This window comes from Moschus berezovskii, chromosome 27 (genome assembly GCF_049115385.1).
Source record: "Moschus berezovskii isolate FMDL1 chromosome 27, NW_MosBer_1.0, whole genome shotgun sequence".
Classification (NCBI taxonomy): Eukaryota; Metazoa; Chordata; class Mammalia; order Artiodactyla; family Moschidae; genus Moschus; species Moschus berezovskii.
Genome location: NC_142486.1, coordinates 1,169,109 through 1,194,811, shown reverse-complemented (window position 1 = coordinate 1,194,811; position 25,703 = coordinate 1,169,109). Strand labels below are relative to the sequence as shown.

General features: G+C 56.0%; 1 protein-coding gene across 4 annotated transcripts in view; it reads left to right on the top strand.

The window, feature by feature from the left end:
• MAD1L1 (mitotic arrest deficient 1 like 1) overlaps positions 1-25,703 on the top strand; it is a 233,454-nt gene that overhangs the window by 160,707 nt on the left and 47,044 nt on the right. For all 4 annotated transcript variants that reach the window (XM_088833067.1, XM_055410437.2, XM_055410436.2 and 1 more), the window contains one exon: positions 12,441-12,531. In XM_088833067.1, coding sequence (XP_088689193.1) covers positions 12,441-12,531 — 91 coding nt within the window. The remainder of the gene's footprint in view (positions 1-12,440; positions 12,532-25,703) is intronic.

Genomic DNA, 25,703 nt, shown 5'->3' with positions numbered 1-25,703 from the left:
CTGCAATTCTTGCCTGAGGAGTAGGGGCAAGAGAGAGACTCCAAGCTGCTTTCAGAAGTGCCTCCCCGTGACGCCGTCCCTGAGACCTTCGGGGCTGTTAGTGGAGAAGCTTCTCGGCATTTCCACGGCTGGTCCAGGGCTTAGCTCTTCTGTGTCATTTACCACGATGCTTCTGTTTTCCAACTGCTGAGGTTGTCTGGACGCTGTCACTTCTGTTTCTTTGTCTTTTCAGAAGTAGGCCTCACAAGAAGTCAGGAAGACCCATGCCCTGACTTTAAAGGAGTTTTGAGAGAGGCTGCACTTAAGTGTGAGTGTTGGAGCCGCCATCTCCACTGACGTCTCGGTGGCTTTTCTGCTCACAAACGCTTTCTGCGCAGTGAGACGCGCACCGTGGGAACCCCGCCTCTCCCTCTGTCCTGTGTCTCTGCAGGCTTCGTGTAAAAGTAACACGTGGTTCCTCTCATGCTACAGTTGACTGCTCCCCTTGTGGAACTTGAGTTATTTCACGTGCTGAGAACAGCTGTGATGAACATCTCTGCATGAACTATGGCCCATGTTTTCACATACGCGCACCTGTGTTTTCTGGGTCCCAGAAACCCGACAGCACTTGCATGTAGGATTCCGACGCGTATGGACTTGAGACCAACAGCTGTCGTGGTCACTGTGCCAAAGCAGCTGGCGTTCACCCAGTACCCTCGGTGGGCCAGGCCCTGCACCCCGAGCTTTCCCTTCAGTACCGGCCCTGAGGGATTTTAGACGACGTTGTCATCGAGGGACACTGCACATACGGCAGGATGGGTCCCTTTTAATGCCCAGTGTCGTGGGCACCAAGGGTGGGGCTGTGGGAGTTGTCCCCCAGAGAGTAGATCTCAGACAGCATGTTGTCTTTGGCAAAGCTTAGAACAGTGATTAGACTTCCCTGGTTGCTTAGCGGTGAAGAGCCCTCCAGCCAATGCAGGAGACACGGGTTCGATCTCTGAGTCGGGAAGATCCCCTGGAGAACGGAATGGCAACCCACTCCAGTATCTTGCCTGGAAAAATCCCACAGAGAAGCCTGGTGGGCTGCAGTTCGTGGAGTTGTAGAGTCGGACACGACTGAGCATGCACGCGTGTAAAATAGTGAGTAACGTGAAAGCCGGTCTGCCTTTGCTCACCACCATGTGCCTTCAGACCTGAAGAAGGTCAGTAATCGAAGACTCCTCTCCCGCCCCCCTTCCCCCACAGCACAGTCACACTTGACAGACGCGTGCCCGCCCCCACCCCCCCGACAGCACAGTCACACGTGACAGACGCGCGCCCCGCCCGCCCCCACCCCCCGACAGCACAGTCACACTTGACAGACGCGCGCCCCGCCCGCCCCCACCCCCCGACAGCACAGTCACACTTGACAGACGCGTCCCCGCTTGCAATCCCCATCACGAGAAGCTGCGGAACATACACTAGGAGACTTGCTGTCTTTTACTTCTAAAATTACGACATAGCTGCTGCTGTTCAGTTGCTTAGTCATGTCCAACTCTCTGCAACCCCATGGACCGCAGCACGCCAGGCCTCCCTGTCCTTCACCATCCCCTGGAGCTTGCTCAAACTCCTGTCCATCGAGTCGGTGATGCCATCCAGCCATCTCATCCTCTGTCACCTGCTTCTCCTCCTGCCCTCAATCTTTCCCAGCATCAGAATCTCTTCCAGTGAGTCGGCTCTTCTCATCAGGTGGCCAAAGAGCTGGAGCTTCAGTTTCAGCATCAGTCCCTCCAATGAGTATTTGGAGAAAGACAAATTGTCCTTCTTGGTGTACAGCCCCAGGCATTTTAGTCACTTGCCCTTCAATCAGAGCACAAAGCAGTGCAGTCCCTTCAAAGCCCCCCAGCCGTCAGCTCGTGACCGCGCCTGCACACCCATGGCCCTGCCGCAACCTTCCCCTCAGTTGCACATCTCTCTCGGTAATGTCCTATAAATGCAGTCCTACAGTTTGACTCTTTTGAGACCAGCGTCTTTCACTTAGCATAAGTGAAATTCCTCCACGATGCTGTCACCGTGAAGTCCTTTATTTTCTGATTACTGTAGCTTTCTGATTGCAGCCATGAAATTAAAAGACGCTTACTCCTTGGAAGGAAAGTTATGACCAACCTAGATAGCATATTAAAAAGCAGAGACATTACTTTGCCAATCAAGGTCTGTCTAGTCAAGGCTATGGTTTTTCCCATGGTCATGTATGGATGTGAGAGTTGGACTGTGAAGAAAGCTGATCACCGAAGAATTGATGCTTTTGAACTGTGGTGTTGGAGAAGACTCTTGAGAGTCCCTTGGACTGCAAGGAGATCCAACCAGTCCATCCTAAAGGAGATCAATCCTGGGTGTTCATTGGAAGGACTGATGCTAAAGCTGAAACTCCAATACTTTGGCCACCTCGTGAGACGAGCTGACTCACTGGAAAAGACTCTGATGCTGTGAGGGATTAGGGGCGGGAGGAGAAGGGGACGAGAGAGAATGAGATGGCTGGATGGCATCACCAACTCAATGGACATGAGTTTGAGTGAACTCCGGGAGTTGGTGATGGACAGGGAGGCCTGGCATGCTGTGATTCATGGGGTCGCAAAGAGTCGGACACGACTGAGCGACTGAACTGAACTGAACTGTAGCTTTCTACCAAGTTTGGAAATCAGAAAGTGTGAGTTTTCCCAATTTGTTCTTTTCCAAGGTTCTTTAAACTCCTCTGACGTCTTAACCATTTTAAGTCTTCCTATCCATGAACATGGAATATCTCCCCATCTATATATTTTTTCTTTAATTTCTTTCAGTAATCATTTGCAGTTTTCAGTATACAAATCTTTTACCTCCCTCAGTTCAGTTCAGTTCAGTTCAGTCGCTCAGTCGTGTCCGACTCTCTGCGACCCCATGAATCACAGCACGCCAGGCCTCCCTGTCCATCACCAACTCCCGGAGTTCACTCAAACTCATGTCCACAGAGTCGGTGATGCCATCCAGCCATCTCATTCTCGGTCGTCCCCTTCTCCTCCCGCCCCCAACCTTTCCCAGCATCAGAGTCTTTTCCAGTGAGTCAACTCATCGCATGAGGTGGCCAAAGTATTGCAGTTTCAGCCTCAGCATCAGTCCCTCCAATGAACACCCAGGATCGATCTCCCTTAGAATGGACTGGTTGGATCTCCTTGCGGTACAAGGGACTCTCAAGAGTCTTCTCCAACACCATAGTTCAAAAGCATCAATTCTTCGGTGATCAGCTTTCTTCACAGTCCAACTCTCACAGCCATACATGACCACGGGAAAAACCATAGCCTTGACTAGATGGACCTTAGTTGGCAAAGTAATGTCTCTGCTTTTTACCTCCCTGGGTAAATTAAAACCTAAAGAGTTTGTTCTCTTTGACGCTCTTATAAATGGACTGATTTTGTTAAATTCATTTTTTTTTTCAGATTTTTCATTGCTGTTGTTTAGAAATATAGCTGACTTTTATCTATATTGAAACATATTAGAAATTTCAGCCAAAGATTTGTTGATTTTATTGATCTTTTCAAATAACCAGCTTTGGGTTTTGTTGATTTTCTTACTGTTTTTCTGTTTTCTGTGTCATTTATCTCTGTTCTAGTCTTTATTATTTTCTTCCTTCCAGCTTTGAGTTCTGTTTGCTCTTCCTTTTCTAGTTTCTTCAGATGTTATTGATTTGAGATCCTCCTCGTCCCTGGTGGCTCAGGCGGTAAAGAATCTGCCTGCAATGTGGGAAACCTGGGTTCAGTCCCAGGGTCGGGAAGATCCCCTGGCGAAGGGAACGGGTACCCACTCCGGTATTCTGGCCTGTAGAGTTCTGTGGACAGAGGAGCCTGGTCTGCAGTCCATGGGGTTGCAAAGAGTAGGACACGACTGAGCGGCTTTCACTGCTTCACTTTCCTTTAAAATGTAAGCATTTAAGGCCGTAAGTTCCCCAAGAGCTTTGCTCTCATGGGCGTCTTGTGTTTTGTTTTCATTCTGTGTGCTCAGAGTATCTCCTGACTCCCTTGTGATCGATCTCTGACCTGCTGCTTAGTTTTCACACACTTGGTTTCCAGTTTCTGTCTCTATTATTGGGCTGTACTTTGATCTCATTGAGCTAATTCCTTCAGATCCATAAACCCAGCTTACTGAGGCTTGTTTTGTAGCCTGACATGTGGTCTTTTCTGGAGAAAACCCACGTGCTCTTGGCCAGAGCATGTCCTCTGCCGTTGGTCTACCTGAGTCACAGGTTCCCAGGCGTTGTGCTTCCTTGCTGTTGGTTCAGTTCAGTTCGGTTCAGTTCAGTCACTCAGTCGTGTCCGACTCTTTGCGACCCCATGAATCACAGCACGCCAGGCCTCCCTGTCCATCACCAACTCCCAGAGTTCACTCAAACTCATGTCCACAGAGTCGGTGATGCCATCCAGCCATCTCATTCTCTCTCGTCCCCTTCTCCTCCCGCCCCCAATCCCTCCCAGCATTAGAGTCTTTTCCAGTGAGTCAGCTCGTCTCACGAGGTGGCCAAAGTATTGGAGTTTCAGCTTTAGCATCAGTCCTTCCAATGAACACCCAGGATTGATCTCCTTTAGGATGGACTGGTTGGATCTCCTTGCAGTCCAAGGGACTCTCAAGAGTCTTCTCCAGCACCACAGTTCAAAAGCATCAATTCTTCGGTGATCAGCTTTCTTCACAGTCCAACTCTCACATCCATACATGACCACGGGGAAAACCATTGCCTTGACTAGACGGACCTTGGTTGGCAAAGTAATGTCTCTGCTTTTTAATATGCTGTCTAGGTTGGTCATAACTTTCCTTCCAAGGAGTGAGCGTCTTTTAATTTCATGGCTGCAGTCAGCATCCGCAGTGATTTTGGAGCCCAAAAAAATAAAGTCTGACACTGTTTCCAGTGTTTCCCCATCTATTGCCCATGAAGTGACGGGACCAGACGCCATGATCTTCGTTTTCTGAATGTTGAGCTTCAAGCCAACCTTTTCACTCTCCTCTTTCACTTTCATCATTCATGTACAACTTTGCGACCCCATGAATCACAGCACGCCAGGCCTCCCTGTCCGTCACCAACTCCCGGAGTTCACTCAAACTCATGTCCATCGAGTCAGTGATGCCATCCAGCCTTGCTGTAGTTGCTCCTTTTTATAACTGGGTAATATCTCGGAGTTGGTGATGGATAGGGAGGCCTGGCGTGCTGTGATTCATGGGGTCGCAGAGAGCTGGACGTGACTGAGCAACTGAACTGAACTGAGCTGAATATTCCACTGATGGATATACCACAACTTAAAAAAATGTATCCGTTCACTTTCTGAAGGATACTTGTGTTGTTCTCAGCTTGGGGCAGTTATGGCTAGAACTGCTATAAACATTCGTGTGCAGGTTGTGTAGGGGCAATGATTTCCATTTCTCCAGGGTAGATAGCCCAGAGTGGAATTTCCAAGTAATGTGTTCAGTGTGTGTTTGGCTTTGGAAAGTAGTTTGATGGTTGTTTGAACAGGACTGTGAGAGTTCGGGTTCTTCTGTGTCAGCACCTGGTATTGTCAGTTTTCTTATTTTATTTAGCCCTTCCTCTGGGTGTGTAATGCTGCTTGCCATGGCTGTCTCACCATGGCTGGTTGCGTGTCTTTCCCAAATGGCTAATGATGTCAAACATATCTTCATTAGTTGCAACCTGTTTAACCTTTTTGGTGAGATATCTGTTTAAATATTTAGTTGGTTTTTTCTTGTTGCTGTTCTGTTTTTTTTTGACTTATTGTTGAATTTTACAAGTTCCCTATTTATAGTGGATATGTGTTTGTCACATATGTGATTTGCAAATATTTTCTTTTGGTCTGTAGCCTGTTTTTTTCATAAACTCACCAATGTCTTTAACAAAAGTTTTAAATTTTGAAAAAATCCAATTTATCTATTTTTAGATATTGAGTCTGAAAACTTCTTGTTTAGCCTTGTTTATCAAAGATGTTCTCCTATGTTTATTTCTTAAAATTTTATGATTTCACACTTTAGCTTCTGACCCATGTTCAGTTGAAGTCTGTGTAAGACATGAGGTTTAGGTGAGGATTTATTTTTGCCTAAAGATGTTTAATTGCTTCCAGACAGTCTACGGCAAAGGCCGTCCTTCTCTCACTGAGTTGCTTTACGCCTTTGTCACAAATCAGTCGGGCGTATTCCTCTCTTTTCTGGACTCCCTGTTTTGCTGTGTTCATCTCAACGTTTATCTCATCACCACTGTCTTGATTACTGGTAGCCTTGGGGTAAGTTAACATCTGCTAGAGTGACTCCTGTGATTTCCTTCTTCTTAATAGTCAAGGCTATGGTTTTTCCCGTGGTCATGTATGGATGTGAGAGTTGGACTGTGAAGAAAGCTGAGCACCGAAGAATTGATGCTTTTGAACTGTGGTGCTGGAGAAGACTCTTGAGAGTCCCTTGGACTGCAAGGAGATCCAACCAGTCCATCCTAAAGGAGATCAATCCTGGGTGTTCATTGGAAGGACTGATGCTAAAGCTGAAACTCCAAAACTTTGGCCACCTCATGCGTCGAGTTGACTCACTGGAAAAGAGTCTGATGCTAGGAAGGATTGGGGGTTAGAGGAGACGGGGACACAGAGAATGAGATGGCTGGATGGCATCACTGCCTCGATGGACATGAGTTTGAGTGAACTCCGGGAGTTGGTGATGGACAGGGAGGCCTGGCGTGCTGTGGTTCATGGGGTCGCAGAGAGTCGGACACGACTGAGCGACTGAACTGAACTGAACTGAAAAGTTGTTTTAGCTGTTCTAGCTCCTTTGACTTTCTGTATCAATTTTAAAGTTGGTTTGTCTAGATCTACCCTCCCCCCCCCCAAAAAAAAAGTCCTGCTGGGTTTTATTGGCTTTGTGTTAACTCTGTATGTCATTTGGGAAGAATTGACATTCTCGTTGTGTTGGGTCTCCCGTTCCATGAACACAGTGTCTGTTTGTTTACGTCTTTGATTTTTTTCGTCAGCATTTTGTCTTTCATTGTACAGATTCTGCGTGTTTTATTAGATTTATGCCTGAGTATCTTTTTACATCAGTCGGAAATTTTGTTTTACTTTCCTTACTGTTATGTTCTATGGCTGTATAGAAGTGATTGATTCTTTGTACCTTACCAAATTCACTTTTCAGTTCTATGAGGGTTTTTGGTGTTTATTTTTGGTTGACTCCTTGGGGTCTTATTACGCAGATTCTCCTGTCTATAAGTTTTCTGATCTTCCCTGGTGGCTCAGATGGTGCAGAATCTCCCAGCAATGTGGGAGACCCAGGTTCGATCCCTGGGTAGAGAAGATCCCTGGAGAAGGGAACAGCTACTTACTCCGGTGTTCTTGCCCGGAGAACTCCATGGACAGAGGAGCCTGGCGAGCTGCAGTCCGTGGGGTCACAAAAGAGTCAGACATGACTGAACGACTTGCATAAATTGTGTGTATCAGTTTCATGTCTTCTCCAAGTGGTGCGCCTTTGGTTAAGACTTCCAGGCTGGTGTTGGAGTGTCTGCCTCGATCCTGGTCTTGGGGGAGCTCCTAGTCTTTTGCTGTTGAGAACGATGTTCGCTGTAGGTTTTTGTAGATGTATCAGGATGTAGGCGTTCCCTTCCATTCTTGATCGGTCTTTTACTCTTGGTTTGTCATGAATAGATGTTGAACTTTGTCAGATCCTTTCTTTTTCCACAGATTGATACCTTTTTTCCTTCTTTGAACTGCCAGTATGGTAGATTATATTGATTTATTTTTCAATATTGAACCAGCCTGACATCACAGGATTAGTCTCCTTGGCTGTCAGTGTTCTTTCATATTGCTGGACTCAACTTGCTTGTGTTTTGTTGACGATGTTTTTGTTTGTGAGGGATACGGGTGTGGGGCGTTTGTTTATTTTCTGTCCTCGTCTTTTCTTTTTGAGCGTAATGCTGGTCTCCTGTGCCAAGTTGGGAATTATTCCTTCTCTTTTCTGGATGAGATTGTGTAGAATTAGCATTATTTCTTTGTTAAATGTCTGCACCCTGTAAAACCATGTAGGCCCGGATATGTCTGTTGTGGAAGGGCTCTGGAGGCTGGCTTGTGGGTTCTGAGTGGGCGATGTGGCTGGACCATGGGCAGCTGTCCGTCTGGATGCCCCCGTGGCTCCTCTCCATGTCCGCAGGGCCTGAGGCGGGCTGCCCCGTTCCTGGTGCTGCTGCCTGGTCTCTTCCGCTGGAGCCTCACCATTTAATTGGTCTTTCCAGAGGAACAGTGTCAGATTTCTTTCATTTTTCTCACTGTTTTCCCATTTCATTGATGTCTGCGCTTTATTAGTTCCTTCTGTCTTCTTGCTTTGGGTGTACTTTTCCTTTTTTTTTAAGTTTCTTAAGGCGGCTTAGATTGTTGATTTGCGGTTTTTCTTGTTTTCTAATATAAGTGTTTCCGGCTCAGATTTCTCCCCAAGCGCCGCTTCAGCCGCACCCACGCTCGACCCCGGCCCTGAGGTCTGTCGTCGTCTCGTTCTCATGGCTGTTTTCTAACTTCGTTCGCCGTCCCCCTTACACAGCGTGGCATTTTGCTGCCTCGTTCTCCAGCTGCCGATGTTCCCCTCTTGTCTTTATGTTGTTGTTCCGTCGCTGAGTCGTGTCCGTCTCTTGTGACCCCATGGACTGTAGCCCGCCAGACTCCTCTGTCCATGGGATTTCCCAGGCAAGAATACTGGAGTAGGCTGCCATTTCCTTTTCCAGGGGATCTTCCCAACCCAAGGATTGAACCTGTGTCTCCTGCATTGGCAGGCAGGTTCTTTACCACTGAGCCACCAGGGAAGCCCTTCTGTTATGGATACCTGGTTTAAATTCCATTCTGGTCTGTGAATTCGTTTGTGTAGTTTTCATTGTTTAATTTGCTAGTGTTTATTAATGCCCCAGGAATACGCTGTCTTGGACAATGTTCCGTCTGTACTCGAGAAGGACGTGTGTCGCGTGGTGCCGGGTCAAGCGTTCTCTGTCGTCCCAGTAGCCTGCGGGTCCTTGCTCAGCGTCTGTCCGCAGATTTGACTCCTTGGCAAGGAGCTCTGACATCTCCAAACGTACCTGTGGATTTGTCTGCTTTTCCTTCCAGTTCTGTCATTTCCTGCTTCATGTATGTTGAAGCTCTGCTTTTAGGGGCGTGTTCATCTAGAGTTATTGTGTCTTCTTGGTGAATAAGCTGGTGTGCATGTTTGAAATGCCTCTTCTCTGGGCAGCCACCGTCTAGATATCCCCTCAGAAGCCTCTTGCGTCCAGCCACCCCAGCGCCGTCCTTCCCTCCTTGCCCCCGTCTTCCCTTTCTTCTCTGGGTCCAGCTGGCGGAGGTGATTTGGGATGACTGTTGGTCTGTGGGAGGGTTGCGTGGGTGGTGCCGAGTGGGCCGCACAGCTCGTCTCTGTCCCTCATCATCAGCACCTCCGTCTCTTGGTTTTGTTTTCTGTCACTTTGCAGGGCCCGCAGGTGGCCCTTTGCACAGCCCCAGCCCACGTTTGTCTGGCGTATCCCTGGTGGGCTGATGGGCTGGCTTTGGGGAAGATGCCTGAGTTTTGGGCGTCAGGTCAGGGGTGACACACCGTGAACAGGTCCCGCTTCATTTTCAATATAAACAGGAGGAAGCAGGAAGCTCTTTGAACACTGCGCTCAGCGGTCCCCTCGACTCCACAGTCCCACCTTCCTAAGAACTCAGCCATGCCCACTGTGGGCTAAGCTCCTGCCCTCCAGCCCCGCCCCGCAGCATCGCCACTACCCCGCCTCTGCTTCTTTGCTGGTGGCGTGTAACGGGAGGCTGCCTTTTCCTCCATTTGATCTTCCCTCTACCTTTTTTTTTTTTAATATTAAAAAAAAAATTCATTTGTATATTTGACCATGCCAGGTCTTATTTGTGACATGTGGGATCTAGTTCCCTGCCCACAGATCAAACCTGGGCCCCTGCATTGGGAGCACAGAGTCCTAGCCACTGGACCACCAGGGGCGTCCCTCTCTCTGCCTTTTAATTGGGGGTGTGTAGACCATTTACATTTATTGTGATTATCGTGTGGCTGGGTTTGCTCTTGTCTGATTTTCTTTTCCGTCTGTCCTGTCTCTTCTTCATTCCCGTTTTCCTGTATTTCTGACTTCCTTTGAACCACTTGCACGTTTTTTATTTTACCATCTTATTTCCTTTTTCAGCCTGTTAGTTCTAACTTTTTTTTAGTGGTTGCCTAGGTTTTTAACGCTCACCCTTCACTTTTCCCTGTCTACCTCCCAGTGACAGATGCCTCCTCAAATGCAGCGTGTAACCCTACAGCTGCTTGCGTACGTCATGCAACCCTCGTGCTCCGGCTGTCATACATCTTATCTGCATGTACGTCTTAAAACCCCAGCATGTTTTTATTGGTTTTAACCTCTTTTTAAAATAGTAATTTAGGTATTTTTAAAGATTTTTTGGCACGAAGCCACGTTTGCACCGCGTGGTTAAGATCCCTGCAGCTACTCAGGCCCTGGCGTGGGTCCTCGCCCCTCTGGGCTCGCCCCCCTTCCGCCTGGAGGCTTTCCACGTCACGTTCCCCATGGGGCAGGCCCGCCTGGGATAAATCCTCTGCTTCTGTGTGTCTGAGAACATCTTTATTTTGCTTTTGTTTTTTGAAAGATATTTTCACTGGGAACAGAATCCTCGGTTGACATTTTTCATTTCTTCCAGTATTTGATAGATTTTTCTCCTCTTTCTCACTTGCGTTTCTCTGCCAAGAAACCTGATGTTTCTCCGTGGTAGCGTTTCCTCCCTGTGGCTGCTTGTAGGGTCTCCTTATCAGCGCTGGTTTTAAGCGCCCACGTTGTCCCGTGCACTGGGCTCTTTTCTTATCTTTCTCGTGCTCAGATTTGTGCGGCTTCTTGAATCTGTGGCTTTATACTTTGATCATATTTGGACCCTCCTGCAGTATTTTTCTTCCCCCCGACACCCGCAGGGACTCCAGTTACCCGTAAATCCTGCTTCGTGGAGCTGCCCCACTGCTCATGCTGCTCTGTCTGATTTTAAAGATTGATTTTCCTCTGTCTGCCACCATGGTGGTTTTTATCGCCCTGTCGTCAAGTGCACTAAACTTTTGTCCTGCAGTCTCATCCGTCATGAAGCCCATCCAGTGTTCTTCATCTCAGACACCGCAGCTCCCACCCAGTGGAACGCGCCTTTACTCCAGGAGCTTTTCATAACTTTTCATGTCCATGGACACTGATTTAATGTCTGTGCAGTTCTTTCTTGGTTATGCTCCTCATTGTGGGTCATGTCTTCCTAGTTCTTTGAATACCTGGTAGCCTTTGACCAGACAGCAGACCGTGTGTGTCAGCTTGTCAGGTTTCTGTGTCCCTATAAATCTTGGTGCTTTTTTCAGAGGTGCAGTTAGGCTTCTTGGGAAGAGTTTGGTCCCTTCCAATCTCGCTTTTGTTGATTTTCGAGGCCATTCTGGAGCAGTTCTCTCTGAAGAAAATCACCCTCCTGCTCCCGAGTCGACCTTCCTGAATTACCTACGGAGCGTGAGTCCTCCATTCCAGCTGGGAGGAGAGGCTCCGCCCCGCGCCCCAAGTCAGCGCTGGGCTCTGCTTCCTGGGTTCTTCTTTCGTTTTCATTTTGTTTATTTTTGGCCGTGCTGGTCTCATCGCCGCACACCGGCTCCTCTGGTCGTGACGAGCGGGGCCTCTCCGTCGTCACCAGCACGGCCTGTCACTGCCGTGCCTCTCCCGCACGAGGCATGGGCTCTGTGGAGCGCGGGCTCAGTAGCTGCCGCTCGCGGGTCCTAGAGCACAGGCTCGGGAGTTGTGGCCGCACGGTCTTCATTGCTCCCCCACCTGTGGGATCCTCCTGGATCAGGGGTCGGACCCACGTCTCCTGAGTTGGCAGGTGGGGTCTTCACCACTGAGCCACCTGGGAAGCCCCCAGGCACTTGTTTATTTTAAACTATATCAGTATAGTTCTTATAAAAAATGAAGACAAAGGTAGCCACCTTCTTAAAACAAGCAGCGGCCTGCCTGCACGCCTGCCTCTGCCCCTGGGCTTGCTTGGCCTCTGGGCCTTCGGGGCGAGAGGGCCCGTGTCTGCATGCTGTCCTGGTGGCCCCCAGCCCACACTGTGTGTCTTTTCTGTCTTTTCATCGAGTTTGGTCCTTTTCTTGATTCTTGAGTCCTCCCCAGGGGTGCAGCCCCTCGTGTGGGGTGGACCAGTGGGCACAGGACACACGGACCCCACCTGCCCCCCAGCTAGCCACCCTGCCCCTTTGGAGTCGCGGTCGGTGAAGCCCCCCGATGTCACGCTGCGCCCCCCACACCCTGCTCGCGTGTTTTCACAGCTCTTCCTTGCTGTGGCCTCCCCATGTCATGTTTTTACAAGTGCCTATTTAACCGTCTCGTGCCCCTTCCCTGTTCCCTGCCCAGAGGCCGTGCTGCAGTGGGCCTCCCGTCATGCCTGCTCTCCTTGCAGGTTGAAGGTTGAGGAGCTGGAAGCGGAGCGGAGTCGCCTAGAGGAGGAGAAGAACACGCTGGAGGCGCAGCTGGAGCGGCTCACCCTGCAGGTGAGTTCGTCCGAGGCCCGCAAGGCTCCCACGCCACAGCCGTCCACTTCCCGGTGGACGGGCCAGACTGAACCGGGGGCTATCCCCTCCAGACGCCCTCACTAGCTGAGAGCTTGGGTCCCAAACCCATGGCGGGCACCCCCTGCCTCGGGCCGCGCTGTCAGCCCTCCAGCCCCGTTGCTTCATTGCTTCACAGCCTGTTTTCCTGACCACTCGCTGCAGAACCCCTGCGGCGCCCGTGGCAGGTATGTTGGGCGTGCTCCCAGGGGAGGAGCAGCCCGGCAGAGGGTCCCGGTGGTAAGGGGTTTGTCTCCAGTCGGTCCCGTTGGCCCGCAGCTGTGAGGCTTGGTTGCTGTTTACACTGTTTCAGTGTTACTTTGTTTTTCATTTTTATTCTCCTGTCTAAATTGTTCTCAGGCAGGAAACCCGCAGGTCTGTGATTACCCAGATTCTGGACAGGCCATTGATTTTTGTCTTGACACCTATTAGAAGCAAATCAAATCTCTTTTTTATTCCTGATTCCTGGAGACGGGAGAAGTGACATCCTTGATAGAGCGCGGCGCCGGGAGCCGCGGCTGGACGGTGTTCAGCTCCGGACCTGTCATCTTGCTCGGTTTTAATTGGGCCGCAGTCCTGACGCGGGGCGGCTGCTGGCAGGTGAATCCCTGGCCGCCCGTCAGCGGCTGCATTGGGTCGAGCGCGCCTGAGGTCATGGCTGACAGCTCCCGGGCCTCGGGACGGGGCTCAGCCGGTGCTGCTGAAGTCGACAGTCACGCGGTGCTGCCGTGGCCCCGCTGTGGGTGTTGGGGGTCAGACCAGGTCAGAGGGGCAGTGAGCACCGTCAGTCAGTGGATGCGGGGGATGGGGTCCCGGGCGGGGTCCGTAATGTCGAGCTCGTCCGGCCTCCTGGGCCCCAGGTGGACCCCACGCGGATTGGGGGATCCGCGTCTGCAGACCTCAGCTGGAGCCCTCCTTCTTAGCTGGGTGGTCTGAGGCATGTCGTGCTTTGCCATCTGAGCCCCCAGCATGTCCTTTATAAAATGGGGGACGATGAGCCCCTGTGAGGGATAACAGGAACGGTTAACAAGGGCTCAGGGGCCATGTGTGGGCACACCACTGTGAGGGCAGAGACCTCGGTCCCTGGGCCGTGGAGGAGAGGCAGACACCCTGCACATGGCCTGGCTGGCCCCAGGCTTGGTCCGTGTGACTGTAGAGCTGCGGACCAGAGTCCGGGGCAGAGCGGGGGATGTGCCGGGGGCGCCTTGGCACACGGCCCCCGGCATGTATCTGTCTGTGGTGCTGCCGGCTTGCTCCTGATGCAGCCCCCCTCCCCTCTCCCGTGGAAGAGTCTTCAAGGCAGGCCGCTTCAAGGAAGATTGATTAAAATCAGCTGCAGTTTGACTTAATTGGGAACATATGCTCGGAGAGGGAGTCGACTAGTTAGAACTTCTTGTAATTAGTTCACAGCTGGTTGGTGAGGCACGTATTCCAGTTACTGCTCAGAGCCGAGTGCACGCCTGCCTGTCTGCCTGCTGGTGCCCGGAGGGGCTGGGCGACGGTGCAGAGCAGGCTTCTGGCCACTCTGTGCCGTGTGGCCTGTCCCGGTCTTCTGGGGTCGTCGGCTCTTCCACCGCGTCTAGGGTGACCTGCATGTGTCCCTAAAGTAGGCAGCCATCAGGGAGACGAGCCCCGCTTAGCGATGGCGGAACTGAGGCCCCCAAAGCCAGACACGACTGGCCGTTTTGCGAAGGCGGGATGTTCTGATACAGGCTGCTCTCGAGCAGACCACCTGAAACTCTGGGCCCGAAGCTGTGGGGGTCCTCTGGGAACCACACTCTGAGGGTCGCACTCCTGGTGCCCCAGGCCTGTGGCCCACCACCCTGCCCCCCGCCCTGTGCCCACCTGGCCATTCCCAGCGGTCCTGGTGGGTGGGGCACCGCCTGGCACCCCAGCTCCCTCCTGCCCTTGGGTGCCTCTCTCCTCAGCAGTGGGCCCTGGGCCTGCTGTTGGCTATGCCCCTCCGCGGGGGTGGCCCTGGTCTCGGTCTGCTCGCCGGGACGTGGAGCTGACCCCACCTCCTGCCAGCCTTGGTGGAGCACACGGTGACCTCCAGCCAGGAGCACTGCCCCGCCGAGCTCACTGCTCTTCAGACTGCGTCACCTCGATGGTGCCCCGTGTGTCCACATCATGGGCCACGTCCGGGGCTGTCAGGCAGCGAGCCTCCTGGCACTCTGGGGAGCAGCCCGAGGGCCAGACGCACGACAGCTCTGGGCTTGGTGGCCACTGGTCCCCCAGCAAGGCCCCTTCCGGTGAGGAGCAAGCTTCGTGCGGGTGGGCGGGAGGCCTCAGGCCCTGTGGCTCCCCTGGGTCCCAGGAGTGGGGCCAGCGTGCTGACACAGCCCTGCTGGTTCCCCGACATTACAGACGTGGTCAGATGCACAGCAAAGTCGCAAGAGTTTCGCCATGAGTTCCCCCCTCTGGGGACGCTCTCCCGCGGCCGCCGCCGTGACGCACCTGTCCGCCCCTTCCTTCCGTTAGTCCTGTCTCTTTTCTTGACGCATTTTAAAGCAAATTGCAAACATCTGTACCTCTAAATGCCTCCGCATGCGCGTAATTAGGCAGAATTCATCTTTGGGGTTTGAGCCCCCGTCCCACCGTCGCTCAGAGGGGGCGGGAGAAGCCCCCCGAGCTGGAGCATCCCCTCACGTCCCCACCTCGCCTGCTTCCGCTGTGTGGGGGTCTGTGCTCAGGAAGGGGCCCAACTGCAGCCCAGTGACATTTACACTGACTGTATCTTTTTTGGAAATGGAGTGGGTAGAAAATTGCCGGGTTCCCTGTGAGCGGAGAAACTGCCCGGCTCCCGCCCCATCTAATCATAGCGGCCCCCGGCCTGGCCTCCTCCTGCTCCGGGATACGGGGGCTGGGGTAGGGGTGGGACTGCAGGGGGGCAGCCTTCACCGCTCTTCACGCTTCGCTGCCCCCGGCCCCCACCCACTCTCCATGTAGCAGACCTGAGCCCCGCTGGCCCCTCACCTGCAGGTTCTGCCTGCCCCCCACTAAGGGTCAGTCCTTGGATGAGAGGTCCCTCCCCCACCAGTTCTCACCAGCCCTCACTGGCCAGGGAACCCCGAACCTAGAGCAGATCCGGGCTCTGCTTCTCAGAGCCTTTCTTGCCCTTGGGTCCTCCTGTTGCTGACCAGGACCTTGATGTCCTGTGCCCGACTAGACAGGTTATTTCCTGATGGCCTGCTGCCCGTGCTTCTGGAATGTTCTCTGGGGCAGGACCCTGCAAGCTGTGGGGCCTGGGGCCTGGTTGGGGTGAGCCCCTGAGGCTGTTCCTGGCCGGGTTGACTGCATCCCTAGTGGCCCAGCTCACCCCCCACCCCCAACCCCGCAGACTGATGCTGCTCTGCACATCTCATTCCGTGGTGCCGGCCGGGTGATCAGAGCACAGGGCTGGGTGTCCTGGCGATGGTGTGGCTGTGGCTCTGCACACGCCAGCCGCTCGCCCAGCTGTGATGCTGGCCCCTTCCTGTCCGCACCCAGGAGCACCACTGGCCTAACCCTGGTCCTGCTCTCACTCAACACTCATGGGCACTGAGGTGGGCGTGCCATTCCCCCCTGAGCGGAGGCAGCCTGGCATACAGAAGCCGCCTGTCTGCCACATGGCGGGAGGTGACATGATCACGCCCCCCGCCCCGAGCCGGCTCCACCGCCCCAGCGGAGGTCCAGACCTCCCTGGCCAGCAGCCCCTGTCTGCCCTGAAAGCCTGGGTTGTCTGTATGAGGACCGCAGGGCCGACCGCATCCTGCCTCCCCACCCCTGTCCTGGCCAAGCCAGAGCTCTGTGGTGTCAAGACCAGGCTGCCCTCCAGCCAGCTACCCTCCTGCCGTGGGCCCTGCCTGCCTGTGGTGGGGGATACCAGGTGGGCAGCTCTGGCGTCACCCCTCTTTCGGGCAGTGAGCCAAGTGCAGTGACCTGGCCTGACTCCAGGCAGTTTTCCTGGGGCACAGGAACTCCAGAGAACACATGGTGATGCAGGCAGAGCTCCCTGGAGGTGGGCTCCGGAGGACGCACGTCCATGTGTGAGCTCCTGATCTGCAGACCAGGGCCCTGGGCGGACGCTTCCCTTCCCGAGTCCCGGCTCCTTCACTCGGACCCTGAGTGGGGAGCAAATGCCCAGGGCTGCGAGCATAAGGCCAGGTGTGTGTGAGGCTCTCGTCCAGCTCCTCTCCCACGTAGCTGCTTGGAGCTGGTGGGTTTGCTCCCCTTAATGTGAGTCTGTGCTGCCCACCCCCCACCCCTCTAAACTCAGAGAGCCCGTCTTCACACTGCCTGCAGCTTCCATCCCTCTGTGCGTTTGGGGGGGTTTCCCCCATGGATGCACGGTGCCCGTTAGTTTTTGTACAACATGTGGCACATCGCTGTGTGCGGTGATGTGGTAATCCTGCCAGCTACCAGGAATGTGGTCACGGCCTTGCCGTGGCATGCGTCCTTTTGCGCACGCCTCTGCCATGCATGTGTCTGTGTGTGGGAGAGACAGCCAGAAGAGAGGGTCAGCGGGCACCTGCTGTGTTCCGACAGCAGCACCCGACAGTCATGTGACGGCCACACCATGAGGGTACCCTCCCCTGCCCCAGCCACCAGACTTCTGGACTTTCCTGGTCCAGTAGGTGAAAGCTGTGTAGTTGGAACTGTCAGTCCCTTTATCATGTGTGAGGATTTTTAAATGTGTGTTAATGTCCTTGGTTCATTTTTCAAATGGCTCGTTGGTCCTTTTCTTGTTGGTTTCTTGGAGCTCTTTGTATATCAAGGAACTTTTAAGTTGTGAATGTGTTTTTCCAATTATCATTTGTCTTTTGACTTTGTTGCTTGTGCTGTTTTGTTGTTCCTTTTAAGCAAGCAGAAGTTTTTGGTGTTTAGATCTATCACAGATGTGTCTATCACCTTCTCCGCTCTAGCTCCTGGTGTCCCTGTCTTTACCTTTCTCATGTCCAGGCAGTAAAGAATTCTCTCATGGTATCTTCTGGTTTTCTGGGGCAGTTTCATTTTTTACGTTTAAATCTGACTGATTTGGAATTTAGTTTAGGTATTTTATAAGGCGGGAGGCATGGTTTTGGGAGGGGTTCCTCCTGGTACCCCTGGACCACGTCCAGAAAGCCTCTTTTCCTCACTGGCGTGAGGTTGGCCCCCTCGTGCACCCAGTGCCCGGGTCAGGTCGAGGCCGGGGCTCGGTGTCCTGCTGCCCGGACTCTGTTTATCAGGGTTTTCTCTTGTTCACTTTTATGTGAACTTTGGCATCAGCGTATCCAGCTCCCCCCTCCCCCAGCCAGCTTAGAACTTGCTGGATGTCGTGAACCGAGAGCTTGAGGGTCTAGGGGTCGGGTCTCCTGGTCCCGCCCTCCTCCAGGAGGATGTCGCTGAGTCTCTGTTAGGGTCTCTGTCCCCCACCCCAGGAACAGTTCGCACGGGAGGATGGAGACCGTGTGATTCCACCTGTGTGGGGTCCCTGGGGGAGCCAGGGCCACAGAAGCAGGCAGAGAGAGGGCGCCAGGGGCTGGGGGGCGGAGCCAGAGTGTATGGGGACGCTGCCTCAGCTTGGGGACGCCTGTGGGTGGGCAGCGGTGACGACTGCACAGCAGCTTGGACGCACTTAAACCCAACAACACACTTAAAGATGGTTAAGGCGGCCAATTTTATCACAACTCCAAAAACTTTTCTTACTGGCTTCGCTGAGCACCTTCTGTTGTAACTCAGAGGCCTGGCGGGGAGCATAGCCCGTGTCCATGGTGAGGGATATGGGTACAGGGTCGTCCCGCCCTCTTCCCGCCCTGGCAGCCAGGCCCTCCCCTTCACCAGGTGGTCCTGCAGCTGCCGGCCTGACCAGAGGCTCCCCGCCGCCAGTGCCCACGGCTCAGGGTGGATTTAGGGTGCCTGCCGCCGCTTGCTGTCTGTGGCAGGGAGACCTGGCAGCTGAGGCGCCTCATTTCCAGCGTCTGCCCACCCACCCAGCCAAACGGGGACACGGGTCACTTGGTCAGCGGGCTCGGAGGGCCATTGCTGTGGAAGGGCAGGGGTGTCCTGCCTTCTCCTCCTCCCCCAGCCTCCCCCGTCCCTCCCACGAGAGACGTGGCCCCGGGTGCCTGGGTGGGTGGCCAGTGTCCCGGCCGTGTGTGCACTGCCCTGACGGGACAGCAGCTCAGGGGCGGCCCGGCGCACAGACAGGAGTGTGGGGCCTTGTTAGCCGGGGGGCAGCTTGGCCAGCTTACCCAGCCCACCGTGCGGTCAGTGCCACACCTCCCCACTCCCGCATCTGCTGCGCCGCAGCCCTGAGTCTCCGCAGGGCGGCCTGGGAGCACGATCAGGGTGGGGGGCGCTGGGAGGGCCTGGGACCCCCAGCTGGACTTCAGCTGGAGTGGCCGCCATCCCGCCCTCCCGACGGTGAGGGTTGTCTTCCGCGGCTTCCCTGCAGGCTGTTTACAAGGCTCTCTCACAGCAGGTCACCTTCTGAAGGACTCCGCGTGGGGTCGCGGGCAATTAGTGTCCTGTAACTGGCTCCACCGGCCGCCCTGTGTCTGCTGCTTAGAGCCAGGGGTCAGGGCTGTGATCCTGCACGCAGGCAGTGCAGGGCCACAGGGGGAGCTTGCCGCGTGTGCCGGGGCCTCCGGCCTCTGCAGCACCCCTGCTCTGTCTTTGCTTTTCCCAGTCCTCCCTGCACAGCAAGACCTGGGCAGCCCTCGGCTGTCAGCAGGATAGCTGGAGTCAGAGGTCCTGGGAGCCTGTGGAGTCACGCTGCTGGACCTGAAAAAGCCAGGATCTGGTGCAGGTTGAGGAGACTGAGGACCAAGCACTTTGGGTCCCTGTGGCCTGGCTCAGACTCAGTGTCCGCCCACTGGGTGGGGACCTTGTTGCAGCCGTGTGGAAGTGACCTGGTGTCCCCTCTCAGGTGGCCCCTGGACACCTCCGTTCTCTGTCCACCCATCCCTCTGCCAGCACCTGGGTGGGGTAAACACAGGGGATCCTTGAGATGGGAGGCAGCGCTCCCCACCCGTGCACCGCGGCCTTGGGCCGGGCCTTGTCCCCGCTCTGCCTTCCCAGGGGGTCAGATTTGCATCAGTGCTTTCCTGCGCTGTCTTCCCGTGACTCCAGAAAGTCCAGAGTCCTCAGCCAAGGGCACACTGGCCGCATCCAGCAGGTGTGAGAGACGCCCGTCAGAATTAGCGCTGGCTTTTGCTCCGCAGTCATCACACAGGTACCAGTGACACACTCAGCAAAGCTGCGTTGCATTTACAACTGTCTTCACGTCCACTGGTGGTGGCTCCGACAGTAAAGCGCGTGCTTGCAACGTGGGAGACCTGGGTTCAATTCCTGGGTCGGGAAGATCCACTGGAGAAGGAAATGGCAACCCACTCCAGTACTACTCTTGCCTGGAAAATTCCATGGACTGAGGAGCCTGGTAGGCTACAGTCCATGGGGTTGCAAAGAGTCGGACACAACTGAGCGACTTCACTTTTCACTTTTTCTTTTCACAACCACTGACTTTCTCATGTTTCCAGACCTGGGAAGGTGAGCAGAGTCCCCATTTTACAGATGAGCAAATTGAGCCTCAGAGCGGCCTGGTCATCTCAGAACCAGTGCAGGGATGTCCGTGTTTCTTGCAACAGGACACCAGCCAAGAAGCCGAGGGGCTGCACCGTCTCGCCGGGGGTCTCATGTGAGCAGAGGGGCTACTGGCACAGAAGGGCAGTGGTGGCGCTGACGGGAAGGCCCCTCCCCAGGCTCCACGGCCCCCGAGGGGATTCTGGTCGCAGCCGCAGGGCAGCCTGCAAGCTCACCGTGTGTCCGGGGCCCGCGCGGCGCCTCGTGGCCAGTGGCAGATAAGCCCCCTGCCAGGCTCCCTGGCTCTGGCGGGACCGTGCCGGGAGGATGACGTGCGAAGGGCCCTCCACGTGTGCCGGCCTGGTGACGATGCTGCCACGGCCCGTCCTGCCTGCGGCTACCTGGCGGGCCCGCTCCCAGCCCCGCCCCTCGGCTTCAGCGGCCGGGCCCCAGGGCTGGGCAGCGGCGAGCACACGCGAGGGTGTTCTGAGGTCCCCTCGACCCTGACGGCCCCTGGGTGGCGGCCCCACAGCCGGCTTGTTTGTGAGGAGCCTCGGCCACAGGAGGGCGGGTGCCCGGTCCTGATGGAGCCCTGGGGAGCGGGGCGGGGCCTCGGGGAACTGAGGGCGGGGCCTCGGGAAACGATGGGCGTGGGGCGGGGCCTCGGGAAATGGAGCGCGTGGGGGGCGGGGCCTCGGGGAACTGAGGGCGTGGGGGGCGGGGCCTCGGGGAACTGAGGGCGTGGGGCGGGGCCTCGGGGAACTGAGGGCGTCGGGGGCGGGGCCTCGGCCCCTGTGGTCCCTGGCTTGTGTGCCCCAAGCAGGGGCTTGGGAGCGCCCGCTTCGCTCGGCCCTCCGCAGGAGGCTGGTCCCCAGACTGCAGGCCTTCTCCCTGCCCGCGGCCCTCCTGCCTCCAGCCCAGGCCCTCTGCTCGTCACCCCTCTCGTGATCTGCTCGGTGGCTGCGAGGGTCTCGGGCGCTTGGTCCCGGGGGTCTGTAGGGTCTGGCCTGCAGTCTCGTGGCCTACAGCCGAACCGCAGGCTCTCCACCCTCGGCCAGCACACCGTCTCGGGGCTGGGCCTGCCGGGTGCTCCCAGCTTCAAAGATGGGCAGCGTCCCATGAGCCCCCAAACACCAAGGAAACCAGCCCACAGGTCGTGTCGGACGTGAAGCCGGCACCCGAGGGACCCGCCCAAGGTCACAGAGTTCATGGGCTGCGGGGCGCTGGTCCTGGGCTCACGGAGGCCGGTGTACCGGCCGGCGGGGCCTGGAGGGCTGAGCGCCCCCGTCCTTGAGGTCTGGCTGGCCTGGCCCTGCCCCTCAGCTTCCGTGGGACCGCGAAGTTCCCCGCCCTTCTCCCTGAGCTGAGCTTCCTGCAGTGGAGAGAGGTATTGATTCAGTTTTCAGGCCGGGTGATTCATAAATATGCATGAGGATCGGTGGTTACTTAACTGTGCCTTTTAATTCTCCCCGCGTCCCTGCCTCCTGCCAGCAGGGTCTCTTAGCAGGCGCAGCAGGGCCCCCTCCCTGGCTGCCGTGGTCTTTCACAGTCCACAGGGGTCCCAGGGTCTGTCCCCCACCCCCACCCCGACCTCCTGGGGGCTAGGCTGAGAAGGCCCATAGAGGTCAAGTTCACTGCCCTCCTGCTTCCTCGGATGGAAGCTGAGGCCCTAGAGGATAGATGCCCTGGGCCGCCAGCAGGCAGGGCAGAACTTGACCGCTGACGGCAGCGAGGCAGGTGTGTGGGGCTCAGGACGCCAGCTCCAAGGCCTGGACGCAGGGGACCTGGCTATTCGTCATAGCTTGCACAGAATCTGAGCGTGAGAAGGAGACCCCCGTGACCTGCAGGCCACAGGTGGGCTGCGGGGCCCCCAGGAGGAGCGCTGCTCAGGCCCAGCCCTGCTGTCTGGGCCCGTGGTTGTCAGGCGGGCCTGGTTCTCTGCAGACTTGAGACCCCTCCTGTATCCTGAGAAACTCACGGTCCCCCGAGGACCCCGGCTGGGCTGGAGCTCCTCTGTAGCCTGCCCTGTGCCCACCTGCGGTCACGGACAGGAACGGGCCTCCGCTTTCTGGCTAGGGGGAGGTTTTTGTTTGCCGGTAATTGCACCCACACATCAAAGAGAGGCTCAGAACTTTTCCTTTTGAGATTCCCGTTGGCATCTCAACAGTTTCCTCAGCTGTGAATCAAACAAGGCAACAAATTTTTAGCAGAAGATTACAGCCGTTTCTCCCTTTTCTTCCTCAGAGCTGTCATCTAGCCGCAGATATCAGCAGATTTGTTCACGCCCTCCCATCTGCTTTAGTGGTGCTGGCCTCCGATGCCCCTCACAGTGTCACGAGGATCCCAGTGCCCCTCACAGTGTCACGAGGACCCCAGTGCCCCTCACAGTCCCACCAGGCCCCGATGCCTTTCACAGTGTCATAATCCCACGGGGCCCCTGTGCCCCCGACCATGCATGCCTGGGGGGAAGGGCGGCACCCCTGCCCTTGGCTGGCTGGGGGCACCTCCTCTCCCGGGTACTGTGGAACCCATGTGCAAGGAGGGAGGGAGGGGAGGGCCTCCTTGCTCCCGGAGCGGGTGCAGAGCGGAGCCCGGGTCCACTGAACCCTGACACCGTTCCCCTCGGCCTGGCCACCCAGTCCTGTGGGCCTCTGACCCATGGCAGCTTCGTCGGGCCTCTGAGGGAGGCTGACTCGGTAGCAGCTTGTGTGCAGTCCAGCGGGACCTCGGGCCAGTCCTTCCGGCACCTGGGAACAGTGGCCCCGTGGTCTGTGGTGCTCCTCCGTCCCCGGGCGGGTCAGACTCCTCAGAAGCAGCTGCCACAGCCCCCTCCTCCAAGCAGAGTGACTTTCCTTGACTGCTGAGTGCCCTATGGGAGGTTGCGGGCGACAGGGCCTGTGGCCGACCCCAGCCCCGAGTTGCTATCACAGACTTGTCTGGAGTGCCCAGCCCCCTGGAGGTACCTCGGGAAGCCCCCTGAAAGTCCAACTGAATGCAGGCAGCATGGGCCTGAGTTGGGTGGGCTGGCCTGCCCCCTATCAAGCTAGATGCGGAGACCTGCCCTGAGGACCGGTGTCTGGACAGTGTGCCGTTCAGGGTGGAGTTCTGGCTGCGTGGGGGCCTGTGACCAGGAGGTGGTTGAGAGGAAGCCGGGACAGCCTTGGTCAGCGGCGGTGCTCGAGACCTCTGCCCTGACCTCCTGGGTCATGGGGGCCATGGGTCATGCAGATACAAGGAGACCCGCAGGCAAGGCTGTGTCCACGCCTGAGGTCCTGGGCTGTGCCAGCCAGGGTCAGCCCCGCTGCAGACCTGCGTCCCCCAACCCCTATCCCAGGCCCCCGCCCCGTTCACGCCGCCCACAGGCCGGGCCGGCCCAGCACGTGCATCCCGGGGCCCAGCGCCCCCCGCCCCGGGCCCCTGTTCATGCTGCCTGCAGGCTGGGCGGGCATGTGGAGAAGGAGCTGATGCCGAGCAGGCTCTCAGGGCAGATGGAGCGTCCGCACGCGTCCTGCTGTCTGTTTTCCCTTTCTTCTTTCGTCTCTTTCTTAGAAACAGCTTTATTGAGATACAATTTACATATCACAGAGCTCGCCCATGTGAAGCGTGCCGTTCGGTGGGTTTCACAGCTTCACAGGTAGCGAGCAGCCATCAGCACAGATTGTGAACGTTTGTATGGGCTCGGGAGGGAACCCCGCACGCCCTTTGCCGTCGCCCTGCGCGCCCCGCCCCCTCAGCCTCCAGCAGCCGCTGCTCCGCCCTCTGCGCCTGGAGCTGTCCTTGCGCAGACAGGTCATGTGTCCTGTGTGTGGTCTTCTGTGACTGGCTTCACCCACTGAGCGGTGTTTTCTTTTTCCCCTTCTGCCGCCCCGGGGCATGTGAGATCTTAGTTCCCCGACCGGGGGTCGAACTGGCGCCCCCTGCATGGGGAGCGTGGCGCCTTAACCACTGAACCCCTGGGGAAGTCCCGGGCCGTGTTTTCAAGGATCGTCCACGTCGCAGCAGCTGTCAGCACTGCGTTCCTTTCTTGGCTGCGTCATGCTCCGTGGTGGGTGGACGCGTGGATGGCGCTGCTGTGAACACTGGTGCACAGCTTTCTCTGTGGACGTGTGTTCTTACTCCTCTCAGGCGTGTCCCTGGGTGTAGACGGCGGTGGTGGTTTGCTCGTTCAGTTGTGTCCGACTCTGCGGCCCCACAGTCTGCAGCCCGCCAGGCTCTGTCCACGGGATTACCCAGGCAAGGACACTGGAGAGCATTGCCATTTCCTCCTCCAGGGGATCTTCCCGACCCAGGGGTCAAACCCACGTCTCCTGCATTGGCAGGTGGATCCTTTACCACGGAGCCCCCTGGGAAGCCCCGATCACGTGGTCACTCTGTGTCTGGTTGTTTGAGGAACTGTTTTCCACGGAGGAAGCACCATTTTCTGCCCCAGCGGCATCAGGGCTCGGTTTCTCTGTCCTCACAGAGACTGCCTTTGCCGTTCCAGCTGCCGGGTGGGTGCGGTGATCTTTCCGTCTGGTTCTGGTTCCCGTTTCCCTGATCACTAATGATGCTGGCATCCAGCGTCTTTTTGCGTGCTTGTTGGCTGTTTGTATATCTTCCTCGGAGAAGGGTGGGTTCAGATGCCTCGCCCGTTTTCACATGAGTTTGTTTTGTTTTGCTTTGTTTCTCTTGTTGCCGAGTTGCAAAAGCTTTTCGTGTGTTCTGGACACGAGTCTCTCACCAGAGAAGTGATTTTCCAGTGCTTTCTCCTGCTCTGGGTGTCTTTTTGCTTCCTTCGTGGTGCTGTGAAGCACAGAAGTGTTCCGTTTTGAAGAAGTCCGGTTTGTGTACATTTTTATTTTGTTCCATGTTTTTGGCGTCATGTGGAAGAATCTAAGGCCAAACACAGAGCCTGTGTTTCTCGCCGGTGTTGGCTGTCACACTTAGGTTTTTGTCCACTTTGAGGCCACTTGCATGCAGTGTGAGGTGAGGATTCAGGTCGATGCTCCTGTGTGTGGGTATCCACATGTCCAGCACCTCTTCCTGGCAAGTGGTCCCGCCGGGAGGCGCTGGCCTGCCCTGGCCTGCCGTCAGGTGAGCCGCTCCCCCACCCGCTGCTCACCTGTGCTTCCCGGGGGCCACCCAGGACCTCGTATCGCTTCACAGTCGGAGCCGAGCCCGAAGTCACTCTGTGCTGCCTGTGCAGAGCTTCACCGTCTGCAAGGTGCTTCCTGCCCTCCTTCCTGCCTTCCCTGTCGGCTGACCCACGGAGACAGACGGTGCAACCAGCACCGCCTGGCATGTCTGTGCGAACGTGGCCCTTTGTAGACCGTGGCTGTGCTCGTCCTCGCCCTGCACCCCCTGACCTGGCTCCCGTGGGACTCGCGGGGCGGTCGGGCTCCGCCTGCCTGGCTGTGTCTCCCAGGCTGTGAGAATCGGATGAAATGATCCCTTCCAGCCTGACAGTAGGTGACTCACCGAAGTTACACCCTGTCTCTTTGTCCTTTGAGGCTCTTACAAGCTTTTCAGAAACCTGCGGGGAGCCGGCCCTCACCCCGCCCTCTGCTGGCTCTCCCCCCGCCCCACTCCTGCCT